This window comes from Puccinia triticina, chromosome 3A, assembly GCF_026914185.1.
Source record: "Puccinia triticina chromosome 3A, complete sequence".
Classification (NCBI taxonomy): Eukaryota; Fungi; Basidiomycota; class Pucciniomycetes; order Pucciniales; family Pucciniaceae; genus Puccinia; species Puccinia triticina.
The window spans coordinates 242205-266604 of record NC_070560.1 but is presented as its reverse complement, the minus strand read 5'-3'; the positions used below and the strand labels follow the sequence as shown (position 1 = coordinate 266604).

At 45.2% G+C, this 24400-nt stretch overlaps 5 protein-coding genes across 5 annotated transcripts; 2 read left to right on the top strand and 3 right to left on the bottom strand.

The window, feature by feature from the left end:
- Positions 1-9393: 9393 nt before the first annotated feature.
- PtA15_3A26 (uncharacterized protein) lies at positions 9394-12486 on the bottom strand (the record flags this gene model as incomplete). The annotated part of the gene is made up of 10 exons (XM_053167221.1): positions 9394-10145; positions 10367-10591; positions 10665-10844; positions 10932-11095; positions 11182-11411; positions 11497-11634; positions 11730-11873; positions 11976-11989; positions 12066-12138; positions 12208-12486. 10 exons carry the CDS (start codon positions 12484-12486, stop codon positions 9394-9396), a joined length of 2199 nt encoding a protein of 732 aa, XP_053018218.1.
- A 474-nt stretch (positions 12487-12960) lies between these two features.
- PtA15_3A25 (uncharacterized protein) lies at positions 12961-17490 on the bottom strand (the record flags this gene model as incomplete). Its single annotated transcript, XM_053167210.1, has 19 exons — positions 12961-13218; positions 13301-13378; positions 13468-13554; positions 13635-13870; positions 13949-14078; positions 14164-14261; positions 14346-14885; positions 14961-15301; positions 15374-15719; positions 15779-15802; positions 15888-15972; positions 16046-16332; positions 16409-16500; positions 16563-16698; positions 16764-16778; positions 16850-16986; positions 17062-17134; positions 17216-17242; positions 17322-17490. 19 exons carry the CDS (start codon positions 17488-17490, stop codon positions 12961-12963), a joined length of 3159 nt encoding a protein of 1052 aa, XP_053018217.1.
- Positions 17491-18180: 690 nt separating this feature from the next.
- Positions 18181-20003, bottom strand: PtA15_3A24 (uncharacterized protein; the record flags this gene model as incomplete). Its single annotated transcript, XM_053167199.1, has 8 exons — positions 18181-18260; positions 18347-18479; positions 18585-18861; positions 18954-19108; positions 19180-19356; positions 19426-19483; positions 19573-19670; positions 19776-20003. The coding sequence occupies 8 exons, from the start codon at positions 20001-20003 to the stop codon at positions 18181-18183; spliced, it is 1206 nt and encodes a 401-aa protein (XP_053018216.1).
- Positions 20004-20169: 166 nt separating this feature from the next.
- On the top strand, positions 20170-22294 carry PtA15_3A23 (uncharacterized protein; the record flags this gene model as incomplete). Its single annotated transcript, XM_053167188.1, has 6 exons — positions 20170-20223; positions 20301-20385; positions 20451-20689; positions 20791-21818; positions 21905-22019; positions 22130-22294. 6 exons carry the CDS (start codon positions 20170-20172, stop codon positions 22292-22294), a joined length of 1686 nt encoding a protein of 561 aa, XP_053018215.1.
- A 914-nt stretch (positions 22295-23208) lies between these two features.
- Positions 23209-24166, top strand: PtA15_3A22 (uncharacterized protein; the record flags this gene model as incomplete). The annotated part of the gene is made up of 4 exons (XM_053167177.1): positions 23209-23541; positions 23615-23764; positions 23830-23900; positions 23971-24166. 4 exons carry the CDS (start codon positions 23209-23211, stop codon positions 24164-24166), a joined length of 750 nt encoding a protein of 249 aa, XP_053018214.1.
- Between the last annotated feature and the right edge of the window lie 234 nt (positions 24167-24400).

Below are 24400 nucleotides of genomic sequence, written 5' to 3'. Positions count from 1 at the left end.
AAGCTGAGCATCAGCTGGGCCAGGTAAAAAACTGAGCATCAGCTGAGCCAGGGTAAAAGCTGAACATCAGCTGGGCCAGGGACAAACCCGAGCATCATCTGGTTTTGTCACATGGAGTGCTTTGATCCTGACACCTGTAATGTGAGCCCTAGATGTGCTGGTGGAGAGGAGCAGCATTTGAGCAGTGTTGGAGCTGAAAAAAAAGCTGTGTAATCTTACTTGCCATCAAGTGACTACTTTTTTTTCCTGGTGAACTGGGGTGGAGGCAGTGGTGAGAGACTGACTGACAGGGGCTAAACAGAGGACGGTGGGAGGTCAAGCGTCGGAGAGGAGCAGAGTCTGGGACAATGATGTGTGGAAAGCGGGTGGAGCTGACGGACTCACCAGGGGAGATATGTTCCCACTCCAGTGCCTTACCGTAACTTTTTTCCATAGCTGTGCTGGAGGCCTTTGGTAAAGAAATATTGAATAGGAATGAACAAGACTGGAAGTCAGCTTGAAATAAGTTGGAAATCATCCTGAAATGCACATAACTTGCCAAGGAATAATCCAGAACTCATCTGGAATTCATCCAGAACTCATCCAAAATATAGGCCTTTCTTGGCTCCATGACCAGTGTGTCCTTTTCATGGGGATGTGAAAGGTGCAGTATGTCATATTGTCCCCGTCATGTACTCGCGTACATCAGGGGGACAATTGGTGTCTCAACACAAAGTGTTTACTTTTCATGTGGCTGTGAAAGGCCCATCCTGTGATATTTCCACCTCAATGTACGCGCGTACATTAGGGTGACTATTAGCAAAGTGCAAAAAAGTTCACTTGCATGTGCACATGTGGATTTTGAAAAGCAAAAAACAAAAAAAAAATCACACAATCATTTTTGTGAAGAGGCCAGGATATGTGACCAAACTGGGGTGGCACTGCAATCCAACCTTGACTTACCTCAGACTTTCACCCCAATAAAATAGTTTATCACCATTTTTTTAGCCAAATTCAAATTAATTACAGCATTTCCAAGAAAATGGGTTTCACTAATTTCACTGCAACATCACCACATTCCAAAATTCTAAACCGAATAATACCAAGTTGACTTTTACTTTAATTTTGTACATGAGGGCATATAATGTGAATTACAAGAAGCTCATTTTTTTACAGGAATTACATTCAAGAATGGAAATTTTGCTTTCCTATCCTTCAACATCATCAAACAGGAGAAATTGATGAGTTGGACATGGGTGAAATATCATTTCATCATATTTTTTCCTCTAGTTGTACCTAGAAAACAAAAGAATTCTACACAACATTGTGTTGACTCCCAAATAAATTATGACTGACTTTTGACTCACTTATGCATCCACTTCAATTCATTTAGGGATGAGTTACTGATGCAAATCAGGCTCACATCCGACAAAAACTCACATCAAATTCAGCTCTGGCACTCCCTGGGGAGTGGGAACATATCTCCCCTGGTGACTAGTTTGGTAAAGTGTCAGAATCTGCAGGATCAGGTGGGAACAGTGATGCACGTGGAGGGAAGGATGGGGGGGGAGGCTCACGGTTTCTCTTCTCTTCTTCCTTCTACCGTACCGGAGGGAATCCTATCAATATACGGAATAATCATTATTTTACTTACCCTTACGGACGTGCTAGAGCATTAGGAGAGCTTTACATGACCTTACCTTTGTTTACGGCGTTACTTGCAGAGTGCGGAGCTTTATTCACTTGGGAATTATTACACTATAGATCAGGCTCAGAGAGGAGCGCTGAACGCTAGCGGATAGTAGCAGTGCGGAGCCAAGACACCAATATTATAATCACACAGCCCAGACACATATATCCTTGAAGAAGGCAATTAGCGGACATTTCTACCAACATACAAGCCTTTATTCTCAAACCGGTCTGACCGGTCATCAAGAGGAGATGCAAGTCCCCTCAATGATTGGCAAAGACCGGTCATCAAGAGGAGATGTGAGTCCCCTCAATGACCGGTACAGACCGGTCATTGACAGCTGTCAGTCCTCCCAATCACCGGTTTTTGCTGTTCATCAAGAGGTTGTGAGTCCCCTCAATGACCGGTCTGACTGGTTATCAAGAAGAGCTGATGTGAGTGCCAATGACCGGTACAGACTGGTGGTCCAGATTGGTCATAGACATACTGAGTCCAACGATGGGAAGTTACATACGTTACAATATCCAGAGGGATTTTTGTAACATAACTTTCCACCGTTACCAGATAATGTGTTACTGTTATCTGGTAAAATTGCTCCTTGGGCTGGTGGGTAACGTAAAAGAGGGTTTTTTCACCCTCAAAACCCAGAAAAATAACGGAGATAACGCGTTAACCACGTTATCAGAGGTAAAAATGCCATAAAAGGGGGAAAACTCCCCTTTTTTGCGCAGGTTATCCTCCTATTATTGCAAGGAATAACGTAACAAGGCTAGGAAGAGAGGGAAAAAAACTATAGAAAACATAACGGAAGCTTTGCCACCATCATCGTAACAACAACAGCAAGGATTCCGTTACGTTTTTGTTACGCTACCATTACGGGTAGCGTAACCTCCCATCGTTGCTGAGTACCCTCTTTAGGCCCTTGAGCTGACCTGTAACCACTCGGATGAGTGTGTACAGGAAAGCATTGTGTCTGCCCAAGCGCAGGGCCCTGGCAACCAAAGTTGAGGTGTTCAGGGTGCAAAGCATGAGGGCCCAGGTTGTGTGCAGCTGGGTCGGATACTTAAAGGGTGTGGTGGAATCTGTTTATCCCTCCAGGGGATGTGGTTTTGTCCCACCCCCTCCCTGGAGCTCACTCATCACTTGATTAGGGCTTCCTTGATTACATTTTTGACTGACCTTTTTTTTCCTGTTGCTCTGGCACGGGCTGGAGGGTCAATCTGAGTGGGGTGTTTGGGGATTAATTTCAACTTTTATGGGATTTTTTCTAATGAGCACAGGCAAAAAATTTGATCATGCCTTCCATGTTTCCGTGATTTTAATAAATGTGGATCATTTCCTGCAGTTCAAATTTTAACACTCCTACTACTTGCAGCAATTGCATATTGAGTTTTCAACCAAAAAAATCAAATTTCATTGAATAAAACCTGGTTTCAGACTAGTCATTGAAATTTTCTTGTGGTTTGCTTTCCAGATATTAGCTGTAGTTTTCCTGGAAATCCATGTAGATAAGTTCTCCAATTCATAAAGCATCATGGGGATATTAGGGGGGTTCACAATTGAATTTTACCAAACTTTGGAGCCAAATTTAAGGCCTTTATGAACAAAATTCTAAATTTTTGGGGAAATGCACAACAGCAGGTGTTACTGATCCCTGAGTGTAGTTTATCAACTTTTGAAAATATGCTCATAAACACCTTAAAATGGGTCCTAAATTTTTGTGAATTTCAATTGTGAACTCCCCTATTGGATGACTTCCCATCAAGATCTGCAGGCCTTCCAGAGATGATCTAGAGCCCAGAAAGCTAGATTTCCCTGCAAAAATCTAGACTTTTTGGGTCTAAACCAACATCTGTGGGGGTATTTTTAAAGTTCCAGTTGATAATAGTAATACTTCTTCAATCTTTTATTCAAATTTCTAATGGTGTAAAAGAAAATAATATTGAAGAAATTTTGAGTATGCTTATTAATCCAGAATGTTCCCATTTTAAAGAAAATTTGATTTAGATCTGGATTATTTGAACTTTGGACAAAATTTCCTATCCACTTCCAAACTGATGTAAGTAGTTTTCTACATGTTGAATCCTGAATTTCATGCTCAATTCTTGTATCTTTGTTTTTTAGTTGATCAGTCTTCATTTTCTGAAATTTTTCAAGGTTTAATGGGGATTGCATCAATGTCATTTCCTTATAAGATGTTGGGGCTAATTCACAAGCAAAAATGTGTGCTCTATCAAGAATACTTTGATGATCACTCTGTCTTTCAAATTTCCAATTATTTCCAAGGATAGTACCAATCATATCAACATAAAACAGGAACAAAGTCATCCTTCTCACAAATCCAAAGTCTAAATGTGTACCATTTACATCCTCCAAGATCTTAATGTTTGCCTTTTCATTCCAAAACAAGTGCCAGTATCCTCTGCATGACCATATCTGATGAATTGACTCCACCAACAGGTTCTTTTGGCAAGCTCCTAGCTGTTTCATTTTTACTCCTTGACTTTTTTTTTCTTTGATTTTGAATTCTTGATTTGAAAATTTATCTGCCAATATTCTCCTTGTAGACTTTGTGATCATGTTGATGTAAATTACATCTGTGAAGACCTTGAGAACTGGTATTGGCTTTTTGTCTGAAAGATTAAGATGCCAAGTTTCAGGCTGGCCCTTTTGTATGAATGATACTATGGAATCTTGTCTGAAGCTATCCAATGGGGATAGATATTTCCCATGTGAAAATGCTTTCACGTTGTGGTGCTCCATTCCAAACCATAAGTAGTATTTTATTGCTTTCCTTTACATATATTCATCATTACATTGCCTATTACCCCATCACCCCTTCACAAAAACCTCATTATTATTGCATATTCAGATTCTACACCAAATTTCACCTATAGTCACTTATACATAGTACCCCCTTATATTCAATGGTTCAATAGTTATAGAGGATATAAGACTTACAGAAACCCTACAGTCTTCATTAGTTACAATAATCATTTCATTAGTAACCTACTTGAATCATTACAGTACATTCCTTTTACATAGTTATTCTCACATACTAAATCCTTTACATACATTGCTCATCATGTACTATGCCTATTGTACACATTACATCATTGGATCTGTGCTTACCCTTTTCAGTAGTGCTCATCATTACAAGTTGTTACTATGTTCTCATCACTCTTCCCCATTAATACATTCTTTTATTCCCATAACCAACATTCCCCTTTCAGCATTGCTCATCATTACATACTGTTACTATGTTCTCATCACTCTTCCCCATTTGTACATTCCTTTATTCCCATATTCAGAATGCCTCCACTGTCTGTGCTCATCCTTTCTTCATATAAGAACTGTCCTTCCCCCCTCACTTGTACCCTATGCAGAGAACTATATGCAGAATTTATAGATAATTTTAGATACAGAAATTATAAGTGCCCATTCTCATCAACCCCTTGCCATTAAACCTTGCCATTGCATTCCCCACTCTCATCACTCCTCCAACTCTCTTACCCTCAGTAGTCAGTAGTTAAAGCTCATAGTACTAGCTCCTAAGATCAAGCAGAAATCAGCCACACCTTTTTCTTCTTTTTCTTAGTGTTACTCTCATCCCCTCAGCATTAGTCAGGAAGGCAGCCTCATCAGCACCCTTGCATAGCTTACATTAGTACTAGTGTTGCTATCCATTTCCCTTCCAAGCTCTATTCTCCCCCCTGAGTAGTTCCACAACGTCAAACCTGAAGATATCACTAAATTTTATTTTGTTCTGGTGCACCTCTTGGGTGAAATTGTTGTCAGAATCAAAACAAATATTGGATTCTTTCCAGTTTTCAAACTCACTCCCCTCAGGAAGTTCTCCTGAAACACTATTACTCTCTAGACTATACACTGAATCAAAACTCCCCAATGTTTCTCTAAATTCTTCATCATCAGTTTGATTTACCTCAGAAACTAATTGTGCACAATTGAAGATGTGAGAATCATTTGATGGCTCTAGTTTTTTTCTTATCTTGCCAGGTTTCTCCTGAGAATCATCAGGTTTATCAATAAACCTTTTTAATGATAGTTGGATTGGCTGATCTGAATCATTTAGAATATTCATCCCAAGGTTTGTTGAAGATGTCAAGCTTGATCTTACATCAATTTCTGTTTCAAATTGAGAGTCTTTTATGGTTAGACTTGATTTTGGCTTGTATTCTGCCTCTATTTGGGCCAGTAAAGATTGGAGAAGTTCTTCTGGAATGTGTGAATCTTTGGGCACTTCAAGTAATTTTGGATTCTGGAAGTCAGGTTCAGTCTCTCCTGAATATTGAAGCATTGTTGTTTCCAACATGACTGGTAAATTGGAAACCATTAAAGATTTGTTTTTATCTTCTAATTGGGAGATTTTGAAAGGGTCTACTGGAGCTTTTGGGGTAGCACAATCAGTGTGGGTTAGTAGTTTATCATATCTCCAACTCCCAATTTCTCTGTATGGATACTCGCCAGTTTGGTGAGCGGAAGGCAAGGCAAAAATGTCCCTGTTGTGGTCAGATTCTGGTTGAAACTCTGCACTTGAATCAATCTGCTGAATGTAGCTTTCAGGGAGTTGATCATTTGAACCACCCTTAGCTCTGATGGTTTGAATTTTTTGAACTTTGAAAGCGCAATTTTTATAATTCTTGTCACCTGCAACACAGCCTGAGCTGTTTCTTTGAAGTAAAAAGATCTCACCAGTTTGTTTGCATGGAAAGTAATGATGTGGCTTTTCCAAGTTCTTAGAGGCTGATTGAAATTCATTGGTTGACTTAACTTGATCAGGTCCTGGGTTAGTTGGCTTCAAGGTGGCTTGAATGGGGACATCCATTTTGTGAGCTTTATTATCTGTCCTGCCAAGAAAATGGCCAACAGACCCTGTCCATCTCCCAGCTGAATCCTCTGAAGGCTTGCAGGTACTAATCCAAACGGCCACATTAACAAGAAAAAGATGCATACCCAATCTGCTAGATGTCATTGTTTAAAAAGCTCAATTGAACAGTCTTCAAGCTCAGGGGATCCACTGACAGTTTTGGGTTATCAAAAGGATAGAAAATATCTTAAAACATGTCTCATCCCCAGAAATCTTGAGCTCAACACAGGTCCTCACAGCCTACAGGGGAAGGTGGGGAGCTGTCTCCAGGAGATAGAGATTGTGTCAGGCTTGCAATATAAATCAAAGCCCGTAGTTGGAATGTTGCTCATGTACCACCAAAGTTAAAAAAAATGTGTATCAGCCAGAAAGTCTCATCAGATGACCTGTCATCCCCCTGGCCAGTCTTCTTGCCGCAGGATGAGTATAGATATGAATTTCAACACATATACTCTGTCTGTTGCTGATGTACATTGAAGGCAGTTCAAGTGAATTCAGAGGCAGGTGAAATGTTGTCTCCCAATTGCCACCACATTTGTATGTTTTAACTGAGTTTTTTCTACATCTTCCTGCCACACCCACCAACTTCCTTGAAGAATCCTAGATGTTTTTTTTTTTCCAAAAGGATCAAAATGTTAAAGCAAGAGGCAAGGCCTCTTTTCTGGAAAGGAACAAATTGATTTTGGAAAGTAATTATCTGCTTGCTACTTGAATAAATTCATAGCAGTCATTCTTTCTAAGAAATTCGTTTCATAGCTGCTTGTATGGGACCAGATAATTCAGCACCAAAATAAGCATATGTGATGTTGTTTACAAGCATCATATCAGGGGGTTCAAAATTGAATTTTACAAAAATTTGGAGGTAAATTTAAGGCCTTTAGGTTTTTTAAAAAGAAATTGGGAAGATGCATGTTGAGATCCTTATACTCAGTGTTTGCTTCTATCCAAATTGCACATTGTATTTAGGCACCGTTTGGCTGCCGTGTTATACGTGACTAGGGTTTAAGGGCGGCTTCGCCACCCTGTGACCAATATTGCAATATTAATTCTAAAACTAATAAAAAAATGTACTTGCTTTCATTTTATTACAGCAAGAATTCCAGCAAAGTCAGGATCAAGCCCCAGACACAAAAACACAGCAAAGAGCCTGCCGCAGTAAATATGAATTCACAGACAAAGGCAATGAGCAGCAGTCTGAATAATGGGACAGTGAGATAAAGGGAGTCTGGAATTGTGTATAGCCTGACACACGACCTCCGCAGGAATAGCGAATAAGGTGAGGCTTCCTTGGTGAGGCCCGGTAAAATATCCTATCCCGGGACACAGTCTCACCTTCCCGGAATTGGGAACATCCTCTTCTGGGAATTGGCAAGGCCCGGAGAAACATCCTATCCCTGGACACAGTCTCAGTTTCCTCTCAGCTTCCCGGAATTGGTGAGTGCCCTCTTCCGGGGATTGGCAAGGCCCGGAGAAGCATCTTATCCTGGGACACGGTTTCAGCTTCCTGGAATTGGTGAACATACTCTTCTGGGAATGTGTAGGGCTGGGATTAATGGAAAAACTACACTGGTGTGAGGTTTTATGGCTAGATATAATTCATTTAAGGCAACACTTTGTGGGTGAGGAATAGCATCCTATCCCGGGAAACAGTCTCAGTTTCCCGGATCTGGAGGACATCCTCAGCTTCTCATTCTTGTAGGCAATAGGACCATGATTTAACAATATGCAAAAGGAAATGCCGCGCTTCTGGGTAGGTACGCAGACAATGGGGGGAAAGATGTAATTTGATATCAATGCAGATAATGGGGTCGGAAAAGGAAGAAAGGAAGGCAGAATTATATTTCAGTCGTGGTCAGTTGAGGTTGGGGGGAAAGGTATAAAAGGACGCAGCATGTAGAAGAGTGGAGGTCACCGCTTGGCTCTTGCTCGGCGCCAATTGCTTAAAGAGCCAAGTGGTCCAGGTCCTTTTGTACCTGTAGTTTTATTGTACAGCTGGGGGAGATGCTGCCAAAAAAAGAATTTGGGGTGTGCCTGTTGGTCCGCTTAATGTTAAACTGCTAATTATAGAGGATTGGAAAAAAAACTCCCAAAAAAACTCCCAAAGTTGGTTTACATTGTGTGTCACACCTCGACAAGGTTCCCTTGCCCGCCACAAAGGGACAAGGGACTAAGATAAGTTTATGGTGTTCAAAATTGCATAAGATTTTTTTACATAAAATCATAAACTGCAATTTTGGCTGGGAGATGTCACTATAATTTTATGCACGCTGACATCTCCCAGCCAAAATTGGCTTTATGATTTTATGTAAATAGTGTCATATGCAATTTTGAACACCATAGTTAGCTGCAAGCCTGCAGATATTGGAGGACTTCCCGTCAGTTTTAGAAGACCGGCAAAATGTGATTTTCCATTTCTATTTTCTATTCTCAAGCAGTTTCTCTGCTGAAAAATAGAAAATAGAAATAGAAAAAACTGAAAAGCCAGCTTTCTAAATCGGTGGGAAGTCCTCCATTCATGGGCCTTACGGAGAGCCCTCCGGGAGGGGTCCCCCGGACCCTCCGGTCGAGTCTGAGAAGCTTAGTTAAGCTAGTGATCTATCCCTATCTAGGACTACCGAATTATGTACCGCGCGGCTCACTGGGTTGCAAAGATTTTTGGATAACAAAATGAATGGTAGAGCTAAAGCTTGGGTATGGTCAAAATCCATTTAGAAATTAAACATATGCGACGCAGATTGAACGAATTTTTTGTTATTTAAAGACCTTGGGATGTGTATCTCGAGATGATTCAACTTTCCCCCCATCTACTAGCTTGTCTGAAAAGTTTTCACTTCGATCAAGGATCTATAAGTTTTCCAACTTTGATCTGTAATTGGTCCCTTCTTTGCAGCTCTTTCTGGATCCGAGCGTTTTGAACAAGCTGCCGACTCAGACGAGATTTAAAACCGTGATTTAATCTGGTCAATAGATTCGCGGCCTGTCCTTTATCCATATGATCGAAATCCTGAACGAGTTCTCCAGAAAATTTAGACCCTAGCCTTTTCTTGATGATCGTGATTTGTTGTTCACTGGCAGGCAAGCGACGCCATGACGCTCTTCTTTCCAAGCTACGAATGATACCCAATGTCAGCCCAGATTTTTTCGATTTTGTGGCTTGCCCTAAGAACGCGTCTGCAGTCTTGATCGCGTCCGGAATGGTTTCTGCAGTGCCGACGATTTGAGGCTTGGTAAATATCCGACTTGAATCGTTGTTGGTCGGATTTGTACGCTGCATCGTATGAACAAAATATATCACGTAGCGTATGTCCCCCGTCTCCTCTCGCTCTGTTTGAATTCGCAGGTGTCCTTGGCCCAACAGCTCTAGTACAAATATTCCATCGCCACAGGCCACCCAGCTATATCGCGTCAGTCGATAGAGATCTCCCGCGTTTTTATAGTCCGGTTCATTCTTAAAAGGAGAGTCGAAATCGGTGTAGGTGAAACTGTTTACCGAGACCGATCCTGAAGAGGTCTGCTCGGGAACATCTTCCTCCAAGTTTTCAGTAACCGCCGCCGCGCTATTCAAGTGCTCTGAATCTTTGGCGTTCCCTATGATGGAATGATGAACCAATAGTTCAGTTGAGTATAAATGTTTGTGAGTCAGTGGCTGGTGGGGATGAGTCGACGGCTCCTCCTCGTGGGGTGGTGGGGAGGAGTCGGCTGTTGATGAAGAGTCGACGGCTCCCCCGGGCGGGGTGGGGTGATTCCTCATCAGCCGTTAAGCCCCCCCACCCGCCCCAGCAGCCGTCGACCCGAATTGGTTTGCTTACAATTATCGATTTGGGTGGGGTCAAGGCCTTCCAACGATGGATTTACTATCACACCTCGTTCGACGCTCCCAAAAATGTCGATCAACAAGCAATCCGTTTTACCAGTCCCAGAGGACTTCCTCAATCCTCGGCCAATCATTTGCGTCAACAAAGTCCGTGAACGGGTCGGTCGGGCCAGAATAACACAATCCACATTCGGAACATCTGCACCCTCGGTCAAGACGGCTTCAATAACAAAGTCAGGAACAAAAATCAATACCTTCAATAAAATGGAAAACGTTTGAACATAGAGTCTCACCGCAATTGACCAAAACCGGAAATTTTGAAGATCTAAACTCATCCAGTAGTATCTTACGCTCCGCGGGTGGAGTGCCACTAAATATTACTCTTGCGTCAATCCCCGCCTCTCGAAATTTATTCGCCAACCGATACATGTGGAGGATGTTGACAGTGAAGATCAAAGTCGATTTTCGACTCCCTGAAGGATTCAACGTGTGATTGGAACCACCTTCATAAATTCTTCGAGACTCTCAACAAGAATATATTTGAAAGAGACGAGAATCACCTGCTCGCTCGAGATAAATGGAGACCAAAAGTTGATTGATTGGATCTGTGTCGATGACTTCAGCCAATCGATCCGGAACGTAGTCTGGTTCTTTGCCACTTGTCAGTGCGACTTGACTAAGATCCATGTCCACCTTTACAGATGTGAATCGAGCAGGCGCAAGCCTAAGGAAGCGGTTAACAAAAAAGCCAGGGACCAGCTGAGGTCAGTCGATCAGAGTAACGGACTAGATTAGTGGGAAGGGCGTTACCAGCCGGCCTGAATCATGTCCCTCAGCTCATAGTGGTAAACAATTTCTTCAAAAACTGACGATAAGGCCAGTCGATCGTGCCTTGAAAACGTAGCGGAAAACCCAATGATTGGCACTTGGTAAGATGCAACTTTATCAGAGTTTTCGGATTTAGAGGCATTTTGATGATCAATATCTTGATTGAAGTAAGAAAGTATTTGCAAGTACGAGGATGATAAGGCATGGTGAGCCTAAAACAATGAAACCCCCCAGAGGAGATATGCTTCTATTTAATAAATTTGTGTTAACTGTTTAGGATTAAATGTAGAACTCAACTTCATCAACTATGACACATTTGAAGTGAGCTGGATTGAATTTTCTGTATCGGCCTTTGGAATGTAAACTTTGATAAGTTGCCACAACGACCTCGGCGTCTTCGGATGAGTGCTTTGCACCTTGCTCGGTACCGACCAACTGGCATAATGAAATGGAGATACAGAGAATCCCAACAGAAGTGGCCGGCAATGAGTATGAACCGGGCCTGGACGCATGAGGTTCAACTTTCTCACCGTATTGGGAAACAGTTTTTTCAATTGACGTATTGTTTGATGCGCAAGCTCGACACTGTTCACGATAACCATCGATCTCCACGGTATTTCATCAGAATCGCCTCGTTTGCCCGAGATTTTGTGAATCAGATTCAAGAATACGGTCTATTGGAAAACGTGTGACCTTGGCAACTTCAATGAGCTCAATCAACCTTCTTTTTTTTGATACTTCAGAGGAAGAGGTTTAGGGAACAAGTGTGAACCTACCGTCTTCCCACTTCCTACACGCAACGCAATAAATCATACATCAGTTGCTACTCTTTGGTGGGTGATTTTTCAAATTTGAAGAACTCAGACCTGTGGGCAGGCTGACTCCAATCCTAGAGACACCCCGGTTCAATGCATCCAAACAGGCATCCAATGAATCTTGCTGGAAAAACATACAAATTGCAATTCAAGCTTTAGTAGGAAGTAAATCGAAGCCTAAGAAATCACCAACTTGGTAGGGTCTATATTCGATGGTATTGGATGCGGCAAGATTTTGAAGCTCTTCTGCGAGGATTTCTGCGGTCGGCTCGTCTCTAACTCGAGCTGGTGTGAAGAGATCGAGTCGTTCTGAGGAAAGTGCGATAGGCTGTGAGCTGGAGAATCGAGCCAAACGATTCCTTCGAGATGGGGGATCGGCCGGCGGCCGGTATGTTCGTGCGCTCGGACTACTTAACCCCAGTTTGATGATACGAGCTCGTCCTCTTGTGATAAGAAAATTCATGGATGACATCTGGTCAAACATCAAACCTGGGTTCCTTCTTCGAGTCAGAGCAGGGTTCCGATCCGAGCCCATCTATCCGGGGTACATCCGACGGATCACTGGCTTGGACCGGTGTTGCTTGTGGCCGGGGCTCAAAAAATGCTTCACGGTAGCTCCAAGCCTTCCTTTCACTTAAGCCCCAATAAACATTTCAATAATTGCGAGTTTATAGAAAGGCATACATATTTACCTAAGATCACCAAAACAAAATCAAGACATTTCAAAAAAATGAGGATTTGCGGATTTGAAGCATGAAGAGAGGACAAAGGCAAGGAAGATTGGCTTGGTCGGCCAGTTTTTTTTTCTTTTGAAAAAAAATGATGACCGTCGCGCGCAAGTGCTATCATCTGGCCTCAATTTGTCACCAAATTCCAAGAAACCGTAGTTTGTCAGGAAGAAGGGCGAGGCTTGAAGGAAACAGACTAAATTTTGTTTCTGTTTTTGTTACGAGCGACTCGCAGCAGACTCTGCGTCAGAGCCGGAAGAGCCGGCATCATCGGTGTCGTCATCATCAGCCAAGCCAAGGGCAGAGTTGTTCTGCAACTCTCTGGTCTCGACCGAATAGCCGGCCTGCTTGAAGTGGTCCGAGATCTCGGCAGCCTTAGTTGCTGAAGAAGCGATCGCGGCTATCGAGCTCTTGGAGTCAAAGATCGGTAACAAGTATTTCTTGATCGACTCGAGTACGTCCTCGATCGTCACCGACTAATCAGAAGTGTCGCCAATTGATCATCTCCACATCAGTGCATCATCTTCTCTAGAGGGGTCATTTTTGGGGGATGCTCACTTTCGCTTGTTCAAGCTGCTGCCTGAGAGCATCTTTAGATATCCCTTTCAAGGCGACGTCGGCATAAACCCGATAAGCCTAGACGGACGAGACAGACCATAGATAAAGTGAGTTTACGGTCCCTAAGATTTCAAGATACTTCTGATACATAGGTTAGAAATATTCACAGCATCAGGCCCAGTGGCAATCTTCGACGCAACCCTAAAGACGGAGCTACTCTTGGCAGATTCGAGAATCAAGTCATCGAATTTCAACTAGAACAAATGGAATTCAAGAGACATGGAGAACGATTAGTAGTCTGCTACGACCGCGAAAGGTAGGATATTCATCTCACCTTCTTATCAACCAAATCCTTCATCACGCGTCCAGCCTCAAGGAACGCCTTAGAGCTATCCGGGCTACGGTAGATGTTCAAGTAGACGTGTCCGGTCTCCGCATTCGCGCCGACAGAGGTCCCGTAGGCCAAGCCTGTGCCCCGTATCGCCTTCCACAAATAGCTCTCCATCGCATTCAAGACGCTGATCGCCACTGTCAACGCCGCATTGTCTGGATGGTCAAATCCCTGAGGACCTGACGAACATCCAAGTCGAAAAATCAATTAAAGCTTATATTCATCCATTTTTTCACTTAAGTTTGGCGGGGACATACCCTTGGCTGCATGGTACGCGTAGCTCGATTCAATCGAAGGCATTGACATCACAAGCGCCTTGCCCGAAGGCTGGGCGCCGTCAGACGAAAGGACGGTATTTCCCAACAGCGGATTTTGCAGTTTCTCGGGCTGAGTATTTGTGTAATGGTTTGGGTTGTAGTCAGTTTTGCGTATGTATATACATGAACGAAAACGCCCGGACCAGTGAAATTACCTCTAAAGATTGGAAATGCTTGAGCCAAGTCGACTTCGGTTCTGCCAGAGATTTGATGTCACCGGAGACGCTGATTCGCAGGGATGATGGCTTAAGCACTAGTAAATTGAAGATAAGAGGATCACATTCTGAGCACCAAGACAGGGGGTGCAACTGAACAGAAAGAAAGAGAAAAAACTGACGATGAGAACGGAGCTGCTCCATTTGTTTGACCAAAGACTCGGGGTCAGACTTGAGCTTTTCCAAAACCAGCGGGAGGGTGGATTCTTGCTTGAAGAGGTTATTGGAGGTCATCGGCGCCAGATCGGCAGAGTAGGTCATCTCGTCATAGAGTGCAGCAGACACATCGCTCCCCTCCCTCTTTCTCGAGGGGATAGTTTGTAGAGTTTTGGTCGTATTGATCCGTAGTCGATCGACATCAAATTCACTCCGCCAGAGCAAGTCGCCTAACCAGCTGACGGCAGTGGGGTATTTGGATTTCTCAACTTTCATGTAGATCTCTAGGGTCTGACTGATCGGATAGCCAAGATTGATATCATATTCGACCGTTTGAGTATCGAGTTGATGGACAACCTCGTCGTACGCAAGGCGACTGCCGTCTTTCCGATTGACTGGTAAGGAGAAAAACGAATTGATGTAGGTGGGTAAGAGAGGAAACAGTTCCGCAGGCAAATCAGGAGGTGATAAACTGATGAAGATCGTTATAAAGTTCGACTTGATATCTATGCGAATTAAACAAAAGAGCTTTCAGCCGATTCCAAGATGAATATTAAATATGAAAGCCCAAATTTTCTTACGATTGAAGTGAACAAAATATGGCAAAGTTACTGGATCCTTGGAATCGATATGAGATTGTAGATCACTCGAGTAAGTTCCATTACCGTTAGCGATTTGGACGTCGATCCATTGGATGCTCTCCAACTTGGGGATCGGAAAGTCAGAGATGAATTTATCGGGATAGGGGCGATCGTTAACCTCTTGAGCGTGCGTAAGCTTTTTAGCTAGCTCCTGTAGACCTTCGGGGCCATATTTCTTGCGGGTGGCTTCTACACGTGCCTTGGTGTCGGCCTCCAACTTATCTGAAAGTTGGGCTGATGGTTTCCCAATAATACATATGCTTGGTGGGGCTACTAGCCATCTGAAATTTTGAGCAGAATGAAAAGGTTAACGTAGTTCGTACCGGAAAGAAAAAAACAAACAAATGACTAACTCTCTGAAGACCGATGACCATTGATCGGCAGACCAGCCAGCAAGAGTTTTATAGCGTTGTAGTTCAGTTGATAGACCAGTTACCAATTCAGAGCTACCGCCATAGAGAAAGTTAGAGATAATGGCCGATGACAGAGAGTCAGGCGCATCTACTTCCATCGCATTGCACGTTTTTAACGCTGCTCGATCGATAACCATCTTCAGACGCTCCATGTCGATCGCAGCGGCTTCTTCGGCCAAAGCCTTCTTAAAGGACTCGCCAATCGTATCCAATTGTTCGAGAGGAACTGATGATAGGTAGACTGTCGTGATGGCCTTTTCCGCGTCGGTCGGGTGGAATGTTATGTCTGTATGAAACAATTTGGTTAGCTATTTGGATAGAGTTCGGGTTGATAGGAGGACTTACCCGTGCACAATGGAGAGTCAATTTCTATCGTGCAGAAACAAAATCTGTTAGTTTGGACTATTAGTGATACATTTGTGAAAGCAGAAATACAATGTATGAGTGTGCTAACCAATAAATCTTTTAGCCAGGGGTGAGACAGCTGAATCTGTCAAGTAAGTGCCCAATACATCAAGTGCGGTTTGAAGTTGAAAATCCTAATAAAGTGTTTATTGAGTTTTCGCTAGGAGAAAAAAAAATACAAACATCCAGGTGCGGGATGGTACTCACATTGGTGCTAGGTCCGACCCAACTGATTTGGACCTCTCCACTGGATTCATCTTTTTCGGGGAACTCGACTTGGACCGTTTGACTCTTTTCGATGCGTGCACCGCCTTTGCTTGGAGTTTCTAAGAATGGGCGTTTCCAAGCTGAAGGGATCTTATTCTGGCCATGTTGAATGAGTGAGGGCTCGACTTGCGAGTTTAGAACTTCTAGTAGCTGAGTCGGATTGATTTTTCCGGTGACGGTCAGTTGAAGATTGTGAGGACGATAGTAGTAGTCATGGTATTCTCTAACTAAGATAAGAGATCAAAATAATAAAAGTGTGAATGGCTGGGGGTGGGGAGAGTGCGCTGGATCAAATAGGCTTACTCTGCTCGACTGTCAAGACTCGAAGGGCTTCCATCAAACCACCGGTCTCGCTACGATAAGCGCTGGTGGCCGGATACAACAACTGCTGATTGCTACGGGCGGATAAAGTAAGAGTCAGTGCCAAGCAGCCTGACAGAATTTATGGATATCTTACCGGAGGGACATCAAGTCCATGGCGCCATTCTCTCTACCTTGCATCTCGCTATAAACCACACCAGCATCCTCACCTTTTCCGTTGATGTGGTAGACTTCGGTGGTGAAGCCCTCCGAGGTGATAGTGGGATAAAGGACTGAGAGGTGGCATGCGAGCAATTAGGAAAGGGTAGGCTCCCGAATTGAAAATGAATAAACAGACCATGATCCAGATAAACTGCGGATAGAAGGGGATCAAAAATAAGCCTTCGGTAGCCAAAAAGCTTGCTAGACAAATTAGTGACGTACCCGGGAGTAATCTCAGAAATCCCTCTGAGCCAGCAGTAGTGACTGTGTACGCAGTGTGAGTAGTATCAGTCCAAGCGTTTGTACCCGTGGCAAAGGCTCTGTTGGCGAGACTATCAAGGATACCCTTGTAGGGAAATCTGTGATTTTTCGATTTGTCGAATGAAGCAGGTCAGTAGACAATTAGATTAAAAACCTAGGAAAATTTGATCAACTTTTCTGAGCCAAGAAAGATCAAGTGTTCCAGCGTATGAGGCACTCCAGAATCATTGAAGATTTCGGTTGCAACTGTAAAATAAATGCGACGAGAAGATCTTTATACAATGCTGATAGACATTTTCGAGTGAATGTTGTTGGGGAAGTATGTACCAGTAAAGTATCCATTGACGAGTGGGCCTGGGCAAAGAAGAGGACAGTCAGCCACTTTCTTGTACCAGTTCCTAGTTATGTTTATTTTTATTTTTAATCAACTTACCCTCAACATCAGCCCAAACCACACTGAGTCCGGTCTCCCTGCTCTTCCACTTTGCGATCTGGATTGGGGCCGAGTCTAGGTTGAAGGGCTCGACGATCCGGTCGAAGTTTCCATAGGATGATGGGATCTCGTTCTCTGGCTTGGTCTCAGTTTGCGATTGATAGGCCATGATAGTCTTGTGATGGGTTCTGCTTGGCTTGGTAGTTGCTGCGGTTGAGGAAGCTCTTGGTGGTGATGTTCTGAGGTTGAGTTTGAGTTGTTGTGCTGGTCTTATGCTATGTTGGATTACTCTCGGGTGGACTGGTAGTCTGAGTCTGGCGAGTCTGCTAAGCTGAACCATCAATCGATTGGAATGGGACTGTTCTGATCGTCTGGCGAGTGCGGACTCTTGAGTGGGTGGCAGTGACCGGGAAGTTCTCGGCCTGTACCTGAGCCTGTTCTTGGCAACTCCTCTGCAGTGCATGCGTTTGTAAGATTTGGGCGGTGCTTGGCGCTCCTGGCCCAAGTCCAGCAATCCAACACCTGACCATCAATCGATCGAGGTACACACAATTCAGCTCCCAGCTTAAGAAATTAAATAAAAACGAAAAACGCGGACTGAGGAAATCTCAAGGCATCGCTTGCACCACATGCAGCCTCCAACTCACTGCCGGCCGAGGGCCCAGCTATGGCGTCGGGCTAATTTGGAAAAATGTATACTTTTTTGAAAGACACGATCTAATTCTATGGCACAAATAAAGGAAAGACTCGTACTTGATAGATACAGATCGATCCTACCAAAACTGTAGATTAAGGTATATACACAAAGGCGCATCTGTCTAATTTGTTTGTTCAACTTCTATGGTTTGCTAGCATAATCTCAATTCAAGAACTTCATCAAGAAACCTAGGATAAGGATTATCAGGCTGATTAACATGAGGATATGCTTAGAGCTCCGATCTGGGTTGTGAGAATAAGAATGATCCCCGTCAGCTCTGAGGATGGGTGACAGCAAAACAAAGGAAAAAGATGAGTCGAGATGTCACCATGAATGCTTTTATCTAATTCAACCACCCTGATCGTCATGTCGGCTGAACAACTGACCACCCTCTTTTCATCCGGAGAAAACTTGATACTTGTTACTGGAAACTCGTGTGCATGCAGGATCGACAATAATGACTGGCATAGGATAGATAGGAAAACCAAGATTCTTGGACTTCAGTTTCTGAGATGATGCCACAGGCCCTCAACGTGGGCACTCAAGTAAGAAGATCGAGGACTGACCCGCAAGGAAGAGGCATCCAAGATCCCGATGCTTAGATCACTACTAGCGAAAGCCAAGAGTTTGCCAGACGCGCTGATATCGAACGAGGTCACCGGTTTAGTGCTGATCATCTTCGACCGACGCTGCTGCCCATTGTCCAAGTTCCATGCGATCAGCACCGCTTTCCGCTGGTCGGAGCTTGGCCAGATCGACTTGGACTTTCGGCCGTAGTTTCCCTTAGTGGGTAAGTGATTGACGATCGTATAAACCGTTTTCGAGTTGGCCCCTCTTCCATACCTATTATACTCCTCAGGAACGACGCGTAGGAACATGCCAGATTGAGAAAATATGACAAGCTCTCTCTATGTATATATACACGAGTAGCTCACATGGCATTCCTAAAGGAAGTGTTTTGAGTTGAGCTAGTGGTCGGTGGTTCGAATTGACGTATGAGATCGGGTGGGAAGATCTTCTTGGATCCTTTTTTGGAGAGCTTGCGTTTTGTCGAGAAGAGCTTGATATTCCGACTGGAGCCTACTAAGAACTTTGATAAGGTATAGAGCGCAAGTCAACTTTTGGGGGATTTGTTTACAGGAGGAGGTGGTAGGGAGTCACTTGGGATCCGTCTGGATGGAAATCGACTGCCAATAGTTGAGACTTCTGGTCTTCCTGATCACACCATAGCGTGTTGAAGGCTGGTCTGAGGCTTGGATAGTTGAGTAGATCCAGTTGGTTGTTCGTTCCGCCGACGGCCAGGAGTTTAGGAGCTTGGTCAGACAGACGTGTGATCCGCTAATTGGAAAGAGGGGCTTGAATGAGAATCAGTTGGGTTGGGATGAGTTTGATTGAAAGTTGGTCAACCTGATAGTTGTCCTCGGATTCGTAGGTCAGGACCCTCTGAGCCGCTTTTGATTTCAGTCTGCAAGTCGGGGAAAAAAAAAAAAAAAACAAAGACTAGTCAATGAGAAGGGGTGTTTAGGGATGTGAAGGTGGGATGGATGATCCTACTGTTGATTTTTCTCCAATGAAAAAGTGCGTAGATGGAGGTTTTTTTCAGGACTTGAGCTCAACAGAGGGGCATTGATCCCACAAATTAGCTGGTTGTTCTATGTAAATCGCCATTGCCGAATTTGCGACCATGTATGCGATCGTCGGTCAGTAGGAAGGAGAACAGAATAGGGGATTGGATGGGGAGACAGCAGATGACTTACGCTTCTATCGAATTCCATGCTCATCGGCACATCCTCGCCCTTCTCGAGGTTGAACTCGCTGGCGACATCTGATGATTTGCTGTCTGGGTTGATCTGGATGATGGTGAGTTTGTTGGTGATCCCTGACTTCGTGGTTCCCCCCCCGGCGCCGAGGATGATTCTGTGTGGGTTGATGAATGCGCAACAGTAGATCGGTGTGCCGAATTCGATCGAGTAGTGGTGGGTCATTCTTGGTGATGGATGTACTGCATGTCGTGGCGGAGTGGATGATGATGACGTGGGGTGCCTCGGGGCCCCGCCCGCGGTCCCCCCGCCCCCGAGCGGCCGGCCACCACTCCCACCTCCGGAGTCCGAGCCCAGCACCAGGCCAACCCCCAGGACAAGGGACGGAACGATGTCGGTCAGCCGAGAATCAGTCCGGCGATGGCTGGCACAAGTACTCCTGCCGGTGCGTCCTCACTCTCCACAATAATGGACAAAGGCAAACTCACAAAAAACAATTGCTGATGCACCTGACTTTCGTAGTATCCTGGCCGGGACCAGGGCCTGGCCCAAATCCAAGCAGCACTCCAGCACTTCCCAGCACTCGCCCCCAGGACAGAGTCATTCAGTTGAGCCCGCCAGCCTCTCGCTGCTATCTCTCCCCACTCACGCACCCATCCCGCCCACCCGCAGCCTTCGACGACGGCCGCACTGCCCTCCTCGTCTCGCTCACCGGAACCATCCCCGTCCACTACCGCGCACTGAGGTACAACATCCCCATCGCCATCTGGCTCCCCTTCGAGTTTCCAGGCGAGCCGCCGATCATCTACCTCACCCCAACCAACGACATGGTCATCAGGAAAGGCACCCACGTCGAGCCCGGCGGGAAATGCATCGCGGGCTACTTCGACTCGTGGCAATCGAAACCAGAGGTCAGCCGATCGGACCATATCGACTGACGGGCCGAATGAGCGCACCAATCATTAATCCCTCTTATCTCTATCAATCCCCCACTCCGTCCAAGCTTCTCCAGGCTTGCTCCCTCGTCGAACTGCTCGAATTCCTCCAAGACATCTTCTCTCGCGAACCACCACTCTATTCGAAACCCAAACCACCCGCGCCCGCTTACAGCTCTCATCCGCCCCCTCAACCACCCACTACATCCGCCTCGCAAATCCCTTCAACCTCCTCGCAGCAACAGCCCCCTCGACCACCCTTACCACCCCAGCTTGCGCGATCAGTCTCAGCCAGCTCTTCCCCCACCAATCCCGATCCCCATTCCCGCCCCACTCCGCCTACCCGCCCTCCCCTACCTCCCCCACTCTACTCCCAATCCTCCCAATCCGCAGCACCATCCTCATCCACCCCACCGCCCCTTCATCCACCCTACCAAGCTGGCATCAGATCCACTTCCAATCCGGCCCAGTTCCTACACCCAGCCACCTCCAGCGCACACTCCAGAACAACTTCAGCTACTCATCCCCAGCTACCTCTCGGCCTTGATCATCACTTACACCAGTCCAGACAATCCACATCCTCATTCACCCATCTCCCGACTTCCAATAACCACCCTGCTACTCCAACGATCCCCAGTGGGCCGATCGAACAACAGTTTGACTCGTTAGCCATCTCATCAGCCTCCTCATCAAGTAAACCGAACCAAAACCTACTGGACGACGATCCTCTCGATGATGAGCCTCAGTCCAATGGCAAATCACCCAGCAACGTTCCCCCACCACCCCGGCCGCCGAATCCAGGATTACTCTCGCTACGCCACTCGGTCCATGCGAAGTTCAGGGCGGAGATCGAGCGCTTCAAGGCTAGTCTAAATGCCGAGCACCACCAACTCGAGATCCTCGAGACCGACCTGCTCAAGGGCGAGCCCGCTATCCTCGATGAAATCGCAAGGCTCGAGGCCGTCAACGACGTCTGTGTCAGCGTCGGCAGTCGCTATCGCGATCTCGTCGACCAGCTCAACTCGAGATTCATCGAACTCACCCATCATCGGAGGATCGTCGAGGTCGACGAGCTCGTCTGTTCGACTACCGTGCTCTACAACCAGTTAAGTTCACCCTTCTCTCTTCATCAGCCGAGCTTCTTTCGTACTTGTATGCTTTCAACTGATTCATTACCCATCTATCACACAGACTATGGGAATTGATCATCAACGATAAAGTGATCGAGGATTTGATTTATCATCTCTCAAAGGCTCTGAATAACAGCTTGGATGGATCGAAGATCGATCTGGAGAAATTCCTAAAGGTAAGTTGATTCTGCAAAAGACCAGCCTATTTGCAAGTTCTGACTCTCATTCTATGTTCAACATTCAATAACTATCCGGGCAATTTAAACTATGGGGATGATGGAAAAAGAGGGTACGGATTTTAGGCCATGAGCAGTTCCTGATTCGGGTGACGATCAACCAGATCTGCCATCAACTTGGATTCTCGCTCTCGGCATCCTCAACAGCCTCCGCATCTCGATCAACATCGTCAATAACAACAGCCACAACCGCAAACCCTTCTTCGTTTACTTAGCCTAATCGTCTGCTGTCTATGCTCTACTGCCTTGATTGTTGTAAAATTGCTGGATGACACAGCTAGAATGCTGGGAATGAAATCCATGAAACCTTCTCGTTCTGTTGAGTTTCTTTGCTCTCTGTGTTGATTGTTAATGTCACGTGCGATGTATGTACATATGTATATCTTTGACTTTAGTTATGAATCTTGAATGTTGTGTTGCTCCCCAAGGGTGCAACAAACCATGACTGGGGTTTGCCTGATAGAAAACGGCCTGGATGATTCCATCCACCTAAATATACTATGACTATTTTGAAACCATCCTTGGAAGGTATATTTGGCTCACCCTGCACGTGTATTATGCCCCTCCGTTCTGGGCGGCTGCGGGGAGGATCGCCGCCAAAGATCTCTGTCTCACAGGGATGTCGAAGGAGGCTCGCACTTCGCGCGAGGGGCGCCTGCCTGCCACAAGTTCGAGCTGGGAGCCGTTGCCTTTTGCAGTTGGCCGGGCGAAAATCGACCAACAACCCAGCACAAGGATCGGAGAACCCGAAAAGGGAACGGGGATGTTCCCGCTGGAGCGAATTACGATTTACGGCGGTGGCCAAAACATATGGCCAGTCTGCCTCCAACAGTCCAACTTGAACTGGAACGCTCGATGGGCGTGGGCCTGGATATGGTAGTCTCCATCGCTGGCCGGATTAGTTTCGAAATCAAGGACAATCTACCGACCCCCGTGTATGGTATCCTAGGGCTCATCACTACTCGGATCTATTGAAGGCCTCGGATCATCAGCATAAAAAGACTCGCCCGGAAGTCTTCTGCCAACCCTTCTGTCTCGACCCACCGCTGCAGCCCTCTTCTAGTTCTCATTCTGCCTCTCCCATCCCTGCAACACGTTCCCGGCTAACTCGAAAGAAACATTCTACCCCATGGCTTGTTGCGCACCCTCCACCAACGCGATCGCCAAAATCAACATCCCTCAAAACATCCAGGCTAAACTAAAACCTGGCGACCAGTGCTACTTCTCCGGCAGATTGATTGGACTCAACAACACGGGCAGTACTCCCGTGATACAATGCAACCCTGAAGATTTCACTAGAATTCCTGCTGCCAACCGAGAATTTCCTGCGTCCACTGACTCCAACAGGATATACGTGGACGGCTTGGGTATAGTCATAAAGCGAGAAGAACTCAAGACCGAGCCCGTCATGAAGAACCCCCCAATCATGTGCACGGTTAAACACAATGACTGGGATGAAGCAGTAAGCCAACTTTACGGTTAAATACCAAGCGGGAGTATCCTTTCTGACCAACCCTTTTTTTGTGTTTTCACAGAAGCAGCAGGATATCGAGTTCAAAGTACGCTACATTATCCCCCCCACGACGTTATTGAAAAGTCACGCGTTGATCCAGAAGGGATCTGAAGTGAGCATCTCCGGTTATCTCATCAACAATCCCGGCAGCCGTGAACAGTGGTTGGTCCAGGTAAGTCCAAGGCGGCTCCCACTTGTCACGTTCTGAAAGAGGTATCTGATTGTATTCTACCTTAGACGACCGCCGTGAGCGTCTTAAAAAACCCACCTAGATGTCGCAAAAAGGAAGCCAAGGTCCCTAAGAAATCGTAAGTCTGCTACATCTCAATACATGTGTCACTTGCAACGAAAATCTAACTCTTGCACTACACTACACAGGATTGAACCGGAAAAAAAATCAAGCGCAGCAATCATTGCGGCACGAAATCAGATTTCTGAACCTGAATGCCATTGTAATAAAGGAGAAGGGAGCAGCTCTGGATCGACACCCAACCGACGAATCATTCCTTCGTCTGATCTAATCCAGGGATTCTCTACTCTAGACATCAAGGGGAAGGGCAAAGAGAAGTGCTAATATATCCGACAAGGGAAAAGTATCTCCCAATCGATTCAACAGGCTTTCTACAGTACAATCGTCTGAAATGCGGTGCTTCAATTCCTAAATCAATCCAGGGAAACCTGAGTTGAATGTTAGACAAGTCTTGTTTGGCAAATGTACATGGGTTTGGCACCCGAAGACACATTTTTCTTGTATATAATCCTTTTGTTAAAGCACTTGTCACGTTTAATTTGACTTAATACCATTTTT